The 12,222-nt window shown below is 40.6% G+C and overlaps 1 protein-coding gene across 2 annotated transcripts in view; it reads left to right on the top strand.

Annotated features, from left to right (window-relative positions):
• The window catches only part of LOC133118698 (disintegrin and metalloproteinase domain-containing protein 12-like), an 86,088-nt gene that overhangs the window by 46,861 nt on the left and 27,005 nt on the right, over positions 1 to 12,222 (top strand). For both annotated transcript variants that reach the window (XM_061228851.1, XM_061228852.1), the window contains exons 5-11: positions 521 to 597; positions 2,539 to 2,725; positions 5,992 to 6,057; positions 6,889 to 6,960; positions 7,969 to 8,138; positions 8,680 to 8,764; positions 11,052 to 11,200. In XM_061228851.1, coding sequence (XP_061084835.1) covers positions 521 to 597; positions 2,539 to 2,725; positions 5,992 to 6,057; positions 6,889 to 6,960; positions 7,969 to 8,138; positions 8,680 to 8,764; positions 11,052 to 11,200 — 806 coding nt within the window. The remainder of the gene's footprint in view (positions 1 to 520; positions 598 to 2,538; positions 2,726 to 5,991; positions 6,058 to 6,888; positions 6,961 to 7,968; positions 8,139 to 8,679; positions 8,765 to 11,051; positions 11,201 to 12,222) is intronic.

The raw sequence follows: 12,222 nt of genomic DNA on the forward strand, positions 1-12,222 counted from the left end.
GTTTTCAGATTTAATCTGATGGCAGTACATTTATGTATTTATTCATATTTGCATTGAGGTCATTAGTAAATGTGCATTATTACAAGCCTTGATCTCACATTCTGGCAAGCTCTGTATGTCGCATGACCTCTCTCTTACTGCTTCCGAGTCACGTGCCTCGGAAACATGGAGACGTGCATGAGCCACTGTAACAGTCACCTGCTCCTGGAAGTAGCAGTCCGAGTGTTTGCTTATGGAAGTTTTATTGTGACTTTTTCATGAAATTTCACACTGAGTGCTGCATTTTTCTGGCTGTTGGATTGTATTTGAATGGTATTTTGCCAGCCTAAACACAGGGGTTGTGCTTTCCGACCAGGCCAGGCCAGACATTTTCCTTGCACAGGCAAACTATGCTAATCACAGTTCGATTGGTATATGGCTCATATATTTCAAAGAGTTGCAGTATTCCACGTATGCATTTGATTTCAATATATCTCTGGTACATTTGTATAGGGGTGTCTCTAATTGGGCAATTTTCCAGGTAAATTGCTACTACCACGGTGAAGTACAGGGTCATGAGCATTCAGATGTCAGCATCAGCACCTGCAATGGTCTCAGGTAAGTTTACCAGTGAGCTTTAGGTCTATTTGTTTAGCCTTAAACAGCAGCTAAGGTGGAATTGTTCAAATGGGCAGAACTTTTTTTGTTTTGGGCGATAGAGTTTCTGCACACCTTCAACCATCTCCTTCTCAAGGGTCAACAGAGGCCAGTGCTTTCTAACACATGTAATTCAGAGATTAGTTCCACATGGTCCAATCAAGGAACCCATAAAATTCTCAGATCCCCCCCGAAAAAGGAAGGGCATATTTTGTATTATGCTTTCATCCCATTATTCTCCATCCCCTCCTAGGGCATCCCACAGCTCTGACTGAACATTTGGAAATGATAAAACTCCTGTTGAGCCTACACACATCGCCAGCTTAATTGTCGTCAAGTACAAATACAGTACGTGATGAGAAATGTTTTTTATATGCCATCTACATAGCAAACACATAAAGTCTAATGATGATCGTTCAGTAAATGTTAAGGAGCTATAATTATATAAGTAAATATCACCTGTAAGCATTAGAATCTACTTAGGGCATTAGCCAACAAATGCCTTTGACTTCCTTGGAGTTATAATGCTAATTATCAAACTCATTAGGAGGACTGCATTGCTTTTTGTTCCACCACATTCTGAAACTCAGATATCTATAGCCATCACAGACAAAAACAGAGTTATTTGACAAACAATGTGACGTGACTCATCAGCAATATCTTCTCACCAATCAGGAAAGATCAAAGATGGACCACCAAACCAAAGATATCCAAAGTATTAGGCTATAGCCAGGGCCATGTAGTGCCTTCCGTCTGTCTGGGTTCTTGGGCCATTTCAACACTAAAATGTGTTGCTTAAGAAATCCAACTGAAATTGTTGTAAAGTTTCTGAAAGTCGTAAGATGCATTATACAGGCCAGATACCATAAAATTAGATTTTGGAAAAAGGATATTTTGCAAAGCACAAAAGTGGTTATGGACAAACAATTTAATCACTGTAGAATATCATTGTGACATTTGGGGCTGTGTCTCGATCAAAGGCTGCGGAGATGGATTTAATTTGGAGTGCAAAATACATCCGGTGTGAGAAGAAATAATTCAAACAAAGGGAACTTTGCATCCTAAAATGACCCAATCCCAATAAACATTTCATTTGACTCATTTTGGCTGATCTCAGATGAAATGCATGTGTCATGCAACTTTCAGCCTGTGGTTTTTCATCACTTGGTCTGAGCTAATGTCTTGTTTTGACAATGGAAAAACTGCTGGCTGTGTGTTGCAGAAACACTGTCATCCTAGATAATGCAAAACATTTGAAGAACATTGTGGAAAATTAAAATTATTTCCATTTGGTTGTGGGAAGAAGAGAACATTCCCCAAACTGTCTTTAAATGTATATATTACTCTAACCAAGAATATCATGCATGCAAACTTACCAAGAATACTGTATCTCCATCATTTACTGTTGAAAAATCATAATGGAGAATATTTGCCAAAAAAGAAATGTCAGATTTGTTGCACTTTGTGAGTATCCATATTTCAAATATTTTTAAAAAACTAGAATAGCACAACTGAAAAGCCATATTAACTAGTATCCTGGATGTGGACATTTTACTACACAGGTAGGGTTGCCTACAAAAACACACACAATTCATCAAACTCATAACACACAGGGACACTGATTTATATCCATCATTACAATAATTTTCAAGCAACCATTTTAAGCAGTGCTTCTTGTCACAAAAGTAACAGTCATCCAGGGAGGGTTCAGTAAGGCGACATCCTGGGGAATGTTTGCCATTACTTTGCCAGAATGTTCTAGAAACCAGAAATTGTTAGCTTGGCTGTTGCCAAGGAATTCAAGGAATACGTTGTCTTTGCTGTCACAATGATAGATCATTAAATGTTACATTGTTGTTTTACCAAAATATGTTCCAATTTCACAAATCATTGACTTTGCAGGGGATTCATCTCACTTGAAAGTAAAACCTTGATCCTGGAGCCAGCATTCCGTCCGGACAATGGGACTCACTTGATTTACAGAGGGGAGAATCTTCGGTTTCCCTTTGGTACTTGCGGTCATGGACACAACATATCAGCAGTCTCCCCAGACAACCCCGGAAGCCTCTTCAGATCCTTCAATACCAGGGTAAGAACTCTCTCTGTCAATGGTTGAATTTGGCCAACAATTATATACAGTATGAACACGCATTTATGTGGTTCTTAAGCAGCAAGGAAGTGAATCAAATGCACGGGGAAATGGCACAAGTATTGAGTCCTCGATTATAGATGCAGCATCCAGACAACAGCCCATCAATGTAATTTCCAACTTGTTGAATGCTATTGTCGGGGTCCATGTTGTCCTCAAGCATCTTATATATTTTTTTATATAAGTTTTTTATTTCCTTGTTATAATTCTTAATAGTGCTACTGGTCTGTATGAAGGACACTTAGTTAAGTCCTTGCCTTCCTTTGGGATGACTGTGATTACTGTGATTAGCCGAGCCATACTTGAGTACATAAGTGTACTGTTCCTCTCAGAGAAAAGCCAGAGAAAACACTACATTTCAAGACACTGTGCATATGTGATATACTTCACCCAAATAAACCTTCCATTTAGTACCAAATAATCTAGGCAATCCAATGACTCAGACTCAATAAGGACTCAGACAGTTTGGATCAATAGCTCATCATAAGAAACGTTTCCATAAATCAGGACAGTGGTTCAGTTTTTGTTCTGTACTCACATTGGGTTTGAAATGAAACCATGAATATGAGTTTAACTGACTTTTGATACATAGTCCCTCTAGATTAGGTCACCAAAAGTAATTGGTCAATTGGCATCTCAGCTGTTTCTTATTAGTCAGGTGTATTCAGTCGCTTCCTTAGTGCAGGAAGGGCTCTGTTCAGTTTGCATGGCACTGAAGTCTGGAATACAGTGTCACATTTCTATAAATTGCTTGCCATTATTTTGCGAGCTAACATTAGTTAATAGCCTAACGTATTTCCTTTTGCCGATTAACTTTTCTTTGGCAATGATGCAGTTGACTTTTAGTCGCAGCAGGCAATTTTAGACTGCGCAAAGCAATTTTTTCTCAGCAACATGGACTCTTTTTTCTCCCTTGTTACCATTGTGTTTCAATTAATACATTTGTTTCTAAACTAAAAATTTGTCAAGTTAGCCATGATATAAGCGGGATAATACCCTATGAACGAGGCAGTTATGAGGAAATAACTCATAACTGATTAATAGCTTTGCGCTGGGCCGTAGCACAACCCTGTTGGGCAGTTATAGCCCCATAGGGTATTATCCCTTACTTAACAATAGTATAGTCTATATTTTACAAACAAAAAATTATGGAGCATTTTGTTTTGCCCTGTGATGCTGATCCTCATTGATTGAGGTTATTTTTTTCTGAGGGACATGTAAAATTGATTATTACGGAGGCAGTGATCCAAATCCGTGTAATATGCTCTGACAATAACATAATGCCTTCAGCTCATTGATGAACCAGTAATTCCCAGCACATAAGACGGTCTTCAGGAGATTTTGTACATTCTGTAGATGATTTATCCTGCTTATTGTTTCTTTTACTCCCTCCATTCTCTTTTAGCTGAAGAAATTATGATTCACTCAGTGTAAATCGCACTTTCCCCACCTTTATCTGTGAAATGTCATGTTTGGCGGCAGACTGGCTAGAAGATCTGGGCTTTGGAATTAACCTGCTCTGTCAGTCTTGTTCCTGAAAAAAACAGCTTCTGCATTAAGATTGGCCCCAGATAAGACAATTTATCCAGATGGTACAAAAAGATTCAATTTTCTACCAAACAGATAACCAAAGGCTCCACAATCTCGCAGAGCAATCCTGACTGCTGGAAAAGGGCATTACATGCAGTGCATTCGACTGACGTGTGTAAAGACAGTGTTCCTTCAACAAGCTCTGCAAAGATAATTGGCTCCAACCTCTGGATTTAATCAAACTCAGTTAGATCAAATGTAATCAAAACCAAACTCAGGGAAACATGTTAACTCAGTAATACAAAAAACTGATTATAAGGGCTTAGAAGTTGTTTAAGCATGCAGTGCAGTGCAGTCATTAAGTAGCTGGCCTTATAGGTTGAAAGTTTAAGTGCCTGGTGAGACACGACCATTGACAGTCTTGAGCAGGGCACTTATCCCAAGTGTTTCATTTAGTACAGTTATACAAATGAATAATACAGTATGTGAAAATGAATACATCACATTACGCATGAAAAAAAGTTACGATATCACCCCTTGAACATGCCAAAGGTAACTTGTTGGCAGGGCTCGAAAGATGGCCATGCAGGGCCCTGGTGGATGACGTGGGGGGAGTTTCACAGACACAGATTGAGATTAGTCCTGGACTGAATTGATTTTGGTATGAAGAATCTCCATTATAAATTTAATTTAGTCTTGGACTAGGCTTAATCTGCGTTTGTGAAAGTGGCCATGGTCTATCGAACCCAGGACCCAGAACAGGCCATTGGGCTAATCACTCGAAGAACACAAATAAGCCTAAGCAGATCAGACAGTGCTTGATGGCACAGGACATGTGTTTGGCTCAACATGCCACGTGGCCAAATCACAGTGACATGGCGGAGCGGCGGGCAGAGAACCAAAGATGGCAATCTCAACTATCAGCTCCTATTCCGCTTTAGCCTAGCCATACGAGAGGCCAAGAAATGCCATGAACAGTAACATAAGTACTGTTCCTCTCTGAGAAAAACACTCAACGTCAAGGCACTGTGCATGTGAGATATACTTCACCCAAATAAACCTCATTTCGTACCAAACAATCTAGGCAATCCAATGACTCAGACTCAATAAGGACTCAGAAAGTTCAGATCAATAGCTCATCATAAGAAACTTTGCCATAGTTTCTTATTGCCCATTTTACAGCGAGCACTGGAGGGCCTTCATGGAAAATACTGGGGCATTTTTAAAAAAGAAGGAGATACATGACAAGAAAAGAGGCATTTGGAGGATATGTGTGGATTTGTGAAGGATAGATATGACCTTTCTGTAATGATGCTCATGTTCAGAAGCAATCTCATTTTTCACAGAAGTATAAACATATCAATGACTGGTAGCAAAACACAAGGGCCATCTTTTGAAAAATCAACATAGTATGATACTAGTGTGTCCATAAATAATACAATACAATAATACAAAAACATTTGTGCACCAGAAAGGATAGTTTATTGTAAAGTAGTTTATTTTAGTGCTAGTGCTTTAGTGCTCTTTATTGGTTAGTCAGAAGAGACATCTAAAGAGCCCTCCAGAGAATATGGTACACTTTTCTACAGTAGGTTGGCCTTTTCAGACAGTCAGTAACCTAAGTGAAAAGCAACGTGCCTCTCGCTCTCTCTTTCTCTCTCACATACTTTTAACAGCACAAAAGGCAGGCCCAAAAGACCACCAAGTACGTGGAGTTGATCATCGTTGCCGACAACAGAGAGGTCAGTGCTCACTCGGGTACCATCCGCTGTATGCCAACCCCGCACTCTGCATTAGGAACATTATTTCTGGGCCAAAAACCATGACCAAGCCAGGATGTGCGTGGGCAAACGGCACTTAAACGGCACTCTTCCGTTTAAGAGTTTGGTCAGTGAGTAATGGCAGGGGCAGAGCCCAGCCTTACAGGAAGCTGGGAACTGCCATGGGGTCAACAGAAAGGAAGGACCACTCGGACCGCTGACCATCAGCAGTGGAACATGAAGGTTGGAGGTTCAGTGTTGACAGCCATGAATCTCCCTGCTGAAAAAACAGCTCAGCCTAGGTTTTGAAACAGCTGGTAGCTGGTTGACCAATTCACACCAGCTCCCAGTTCGACATGGTTTAGCTGGTTGGCCTGCTCAGACCAGCTCCCAGCTTGACATGGTTTCACCAACTCTAGCTATGTTTGGAAACAGCTGAAAACCAGTTACCAGCACAGAGATGCTACCAGCACTAGTTTGTTGACCAGCTCATACCCAGCTAGACCAGCTTCATGACCAACTAAATGTTCAAGCTGGTCAAGCAAGAATAGCTGGATTTTACAACAGGGGTCTTGTCAGTCAGCATACAAATACAAATACAATTAGCCTTATTTTCCAGATGGCAAACAGTATGACAGCCTGTCCATTCAGTGTCAATGTCAGAAGGTGAACACATTGGTAGCATCTGTCGAATACCCACACAGCTTAGTTAAATTGATGCCATTTCCGTTTGTGAATGAGGGATTTTGTGAATTTCAAAGCACTATAGAGAGTTGATCTCTCCGCTGATGTTGAGCTTGTGCCAATGACCAGTTTCAGAAACAAGGAAAAGACCTGGAGAGGGTGAAGCAGAGACTGGCTGAGATTGCCAACTATGTGGACAAGGTAAGAGTGAGTGTGCAATACAGCCCCCCACTTTCTATGACTGGTCCTACATAACTCCTTCAGAAGCATGACATATGCTAGCAACTTCATAGCACTACATGCAGTTGGCATTCATAAATGGAATGCATTAAATTAAATTATTATGTCAGTAAATGCAAATGTGAATGTGGTGTACAGGGTTGAGTATCGAGATCCGGTTCTAAATTGGAATTCCAAATTTCCAAGAACCAATAATTCATAATTAATTAGGACAATTTCTAATTTTCTTATTGAATCCATAAAGTGTATTATCAAAATAATTGAGCATAAATAATATATATAAAACGTTTTAATCAACTGCCTGGCTACGTTGTACATCATCATAACATGTACACTGTTGTTTACAACATGGCTGATCGGAGTAAATGGTCTGTAGTGACAAAGTGGCAATACAAGTACAGTCTTTGAATTGCTGTGGTAAATTAAGGGAGAATGTTGAAACATTTGAAACTGCAGCATGGTGTTTTCGCAATCCCAGTCATAAAACCCCAGATTTGTTGCTCAGGTAATGTAAAAAAAGTTTAGTGAGCACTATCACCGCTCCTCCAGATCATCCTACTGTAACTGGGAATCTTCTTTTTGCTCTATTTTTTTTACCAAAATGAAATACAAATTTTAAAAATATGATAAGCATGAGAACTGGAATCCAACAAGAACCGGATTTGATGAGGAATCAGAATCACAGTCGATAAAAAACAAACAATACCAAACCCTAGTAGTGTATCGGTTGGTATGTCAGTAGTGACTTTAACTTGCCCTATGAATAGTTTTGGTTGTTCACAAACATTTTTTGAAAGGTTATGTAGTGCTTATGAAGTAGTATAGTAATGAGTTGTATTGCTATTATCTTACCTTTCTTGGATTGAACTGGGTTGATAGATGCAATTATCCTGGTCAGTGTTAGCCCATTAAATGTATCAGGAGTCCACTTGTTCATGTGAACCTCAGAGCACTCCCTGTGTCTCTCAGTTCTACAGAGCATTGAATATCCGCGTCGCTCTGGTGGGGCTGGAGGTGTGGAGTGACGGAGATAAGTGCCCCATCACTCAGGACCCCTTCACCACACTGCATGAGTTCCTGGACTGGAGGAAACTGAAACTGCTGCCCCAGAGACCCCACGACAACGCCCAGCTCATCAGGTCGGGGACGCTAGCTCTGCTAAACATGCACACGCACACGCATACACATGAGCACACACACACATAATTCACACACACCATGCGCATACAGAACACCCAGGTGCAGATACATGCACATCCACATTCACACTCATACAGTGCAGTCTGTAAGTATTTGGGTATAATTAATATATATTTGTGGTATAATTTGATAATTTCTAGTGCATTGGATGTGAAATGACGGCTTCTGATTAGTCAGGTGTACTCAATACTCTAGGATTTGATTGCCTTTGGAGTTATTGGCCTTTGTCAACACAAGGACCATAGTTGTGCCAATGACAGTCAAGGAAGCCATTATGAGGCTGAGAATTAAGAAAGAAAAACATTTTAACCTTATAGTCATTGTTTCATTTCAAATCCAATTTGCTGGAGTACAGAGCCAAAAGTATAGAAATCGTGGCACTGTAGAAATACTGCACTATATGCTCACATACACACACAAAAACATTTTTTGTGGGTCTGAGGGTCTTTCTCTAACCCCCTTGACCTTCTGTCTTCACAGCGGAGTTTACTTCCAGGGCACTACGATTGGCATGGCCCCCATAATGAGCATGTGCACAGTGGAACAATCCGGGGGCATCGTCATGGTGAGTGACGCTCTAATGAGACAACTCCCTGTCTTCAAAGGGGCCATGTTATTCCATAGATAATGCAGAGGGGAACATCCTGTATACAGTAAATCTGACAGAATTGTGGTAAAAAACTGAACAATACCTTCCTGTAAAATTTTAAATGAGCTGGTCAAACTGGTCATAAGCTAGTCTAGCTGGGTATGAGCTGGTCAACCAGCTAGTGCTGGTAGCTTGTCTGAGCTGGTCAACCAGCTGCCAGCTGTTTCAAAACCAAGTTTGACTTGTTTTTCAGCAGCGTACAACAGCCCAAGAAGAGTAAAATGTGCTATCTATGGCCTGCCCTCAGGCCCAATCCAATGCTTCACCTGTCTAATAATGCAGAACTACACAAGAACACATTCAGTGTGAGCTGCCCTGTTCATTCTCAGCCAGACCCTCTGCCCATTACAATGATTCGGGGAGAATAAAACAGGCTCTGGGATGAATGTGGGTTTTTGTTGAGGAAATGGCACTTATTACCATCATGAGCTGCACAACAGGGAGCTCATTCAAGATTAGAAATGTCACAGCGAGGCAAGTCGTTATTACATAAATCACTGTGCCAAGAATTACACGAGATGCAGCGTTTATATTTCTACGAGGGATGATAAACAACTTGTGGGAGGAGGAAAAATATAAACTGTAGCCATATAGAAACAAAGTACTGTTCCTGGAGCTACTGCAGCCAAGAGTTAATTACTAGAACAAGGTCAAATTCCTGCACCTTTAATTTTATACCCTTCCTATATCATCCAGAGAAACTTTAACGACGTACATTTTACATATACCCCTTTCACGCTGGATGTGCCCTTACTGTATGCTGGATATTTTCTGGATATTTGCTCATTGGCATGACTGGCAATGTCCCATCGGGGAATCAACCCCACTACCTGTATCCAAAGCCTTGTTTGCTAGCCGTTATACCACACTGCTCTTTTCTTTTGGCTACTTGTGCTGCCTGTCTCCATATGCCTATGTTCCCCAATAAGCAGATCTTGACCTAATTGATCAAAGTCTCCTGTTACACAGCTGAAGCATAATATGTTCATATTATGAACTTCTAAAATGTACACTTCCTAAATTTTAGGTTATGGATTTAATTAATCTGCAGTTGAAATTTTACTGCTGTGCATATAAATACCTAAATTTGAATTTGGTGTGCGGGTCAAAGTGGCAAGTTCTGGGAAGACTTCGGGGAACATTTCGACTGTTGGAGTTTAGATATAATGTAAAAATGTATTTGAAACAGAACAGTATGGGTGAAGAGGGAGCAATTTTGTCTTCCACACGGCAGTAAAGACACTGGATCATTCAGCAGGGTTAGAAACACAGCAGCGTTTCCCGCAGTGGTTAAGGCAGGCCGCCTAAACAAAAAAACGGCCCACCTTAACTAACCTTGAATTAAAAAAAGAAAATTGATTTAAAAAATGTTTAAATATCCGACTGCGTCGCAAGGTGACATCGAACAGCAGCATCTGCTGGTTGAAAATAACATTGCGCAGTTTGTCATTCAATCATTGTGAAATAGGACCAAAATCGAGGTGAGAGTGAATTATTAATCATATAAAATACCATCTTAATCTGTCTAACATTTTGCTAGTTAGTAAGCTAATTATTTTCTTGTGCAATTGCGAAACCTGTAATGTTGTCAAAATCGAAAAGCTCATCCTCTACTCGGCAAATTCAGAGCTGTAATATCGCTCAGGCTAGCCAAGTTAGGTTCCATATATTTGTATGCTAATGTTACCGTATTTTCATGGGAGTGGCATGTGATCGCCAAATTCGAAATGCCCAAACATAGAATTTGCCAGAAAAGGCACCAAGAAAAATAGTCAAGAATAGGCAACACAATATTTAATGAAGGATATAGAAATTAAAAAGGCACAAGTGCATATCAATTGCAGATGGATATATTGGCCATAGGCAGGAGGGGAAAAAAGGAGGAAAATAGCTAGGCTTACTGCTTACTATAAGGGTATCACAGTGGATTTCCTCAAAATGGCTGCCTTACTCCTCCTGAGCGTTTATATCTGGCTGCTTGCATCAACTTACATTCCCCAGGACGTCAATGAGAGTTTAGCCCTCGGCTGACTTCCCTGCACAGTAAAAATCCCAGTGTTCAGTCAACACTAACACTGTTTATATGAGTATGAGTCCATTAGGGGCTACAGGTACTCTATTACACTGAATATTTTACTATTTGGTTATGTTGAAGTAAAATAAGAGTAGAATGTTTAAACAGCCAACTTTTCTCCCTCTTTAGGACCATTCTGACAACCCGTTGGGGGCGGCAGTGACCCTGGCCCACGAGCTGGGGCACAACTTTGGGATGAACCACGACACCCCGGAGAGGGGCTGCGGCTGCAGGATGACCGTGGACCGGGGGGGCTGTATCATGACCCCCTCCACCGGGTGAGTCCTGCAGGTGGTACAGTCCTGACGTGCGTTCAAGACGGCAAATGTTTTTATGCAAAATTTTTGGTGTCACGCCCTTCAGGATAGGTTGTGATCTGGCCCACAGTAAAGCTGGGGACTGGATGTGTTTTCAGCAAGCGGAATGAACACAGGCAACATGCTGTACTCTATTCTAATTGTTACAGACAGAAAATGTTCTATTTTGGATTTCAAGTTGGTTTTGAAATCAAAAAGAAGATCAATATTTGCTACATATTTCTGGGGTCCTTTTCTCCCACCGGTGGTGTTTTTCTTACCTTTTCAGAATGTCGGTAAAAGTTTGTGAGTATTCGTGTTCAAAAACCAAGCTTGAATTGTTTCTGCGGCGGCTAGAAACTATAAGCTAACATTTGTCTTGTTAATCGTACATCAAATTATGAATGACACCACAAGAGACAAGGTGCTACACCGAATTAAGCCTGTGTGCTTGAGAGAAGGCATTCTGCCAAAGGCATTGTTCGAGCTAAAGGCCACTGCTACAGCACTGTTAATGTCGGCTAGGCTAAGATGAGGGATTTACACAGCCCAGAAAATCATTTGTAGCTGCTTCATTAGTCCCAAACAAGCATCATTACGTAATGGTTTGCAAACGAGGCCTTAATTCCCCATTAACTGCACTATGTTGGTGATATACAAAATAATCATTAACATTTGGCTAAGTGGGCCTTGCTAAAGTTTAATTGCACATTATTCCCAAATGGTTTGATTGCGTTTATGTTTTTATTATAATATTTGTACACACAAGATTCCCTATTTAATTGTTGTTCCATATGCTTTTGCAGAAGAGTGCTTGAAACTGCATTTTATTTGTGAGGATGACAGTTTCTATGAATTCCAGGGTTGCGAGGGTCACCTGACCTCCAAGGTCTCCTGAGGAGAATACAGAGATTCATACAATACACCTAGAGTGCAGACCAGACAACCAAATAATTTAACCCCTGCTCTGAAAGCTACTTTTTGGTCTCATGATGAATGTTGGA

The sequence above is a fragment of the Conger conger genome, chromosome 18 (genome assembly GCF_963514075.1).
Source record: "Conger conger chromosome 18, fConCon1.1, whole genome shotgun sequence".
Classification (NCBI taxonomy): Eukaryota; Metazoa; Chordata; class Actinopteri; order Anguilliformes; family Congridae; genus Conger; species Conger conger.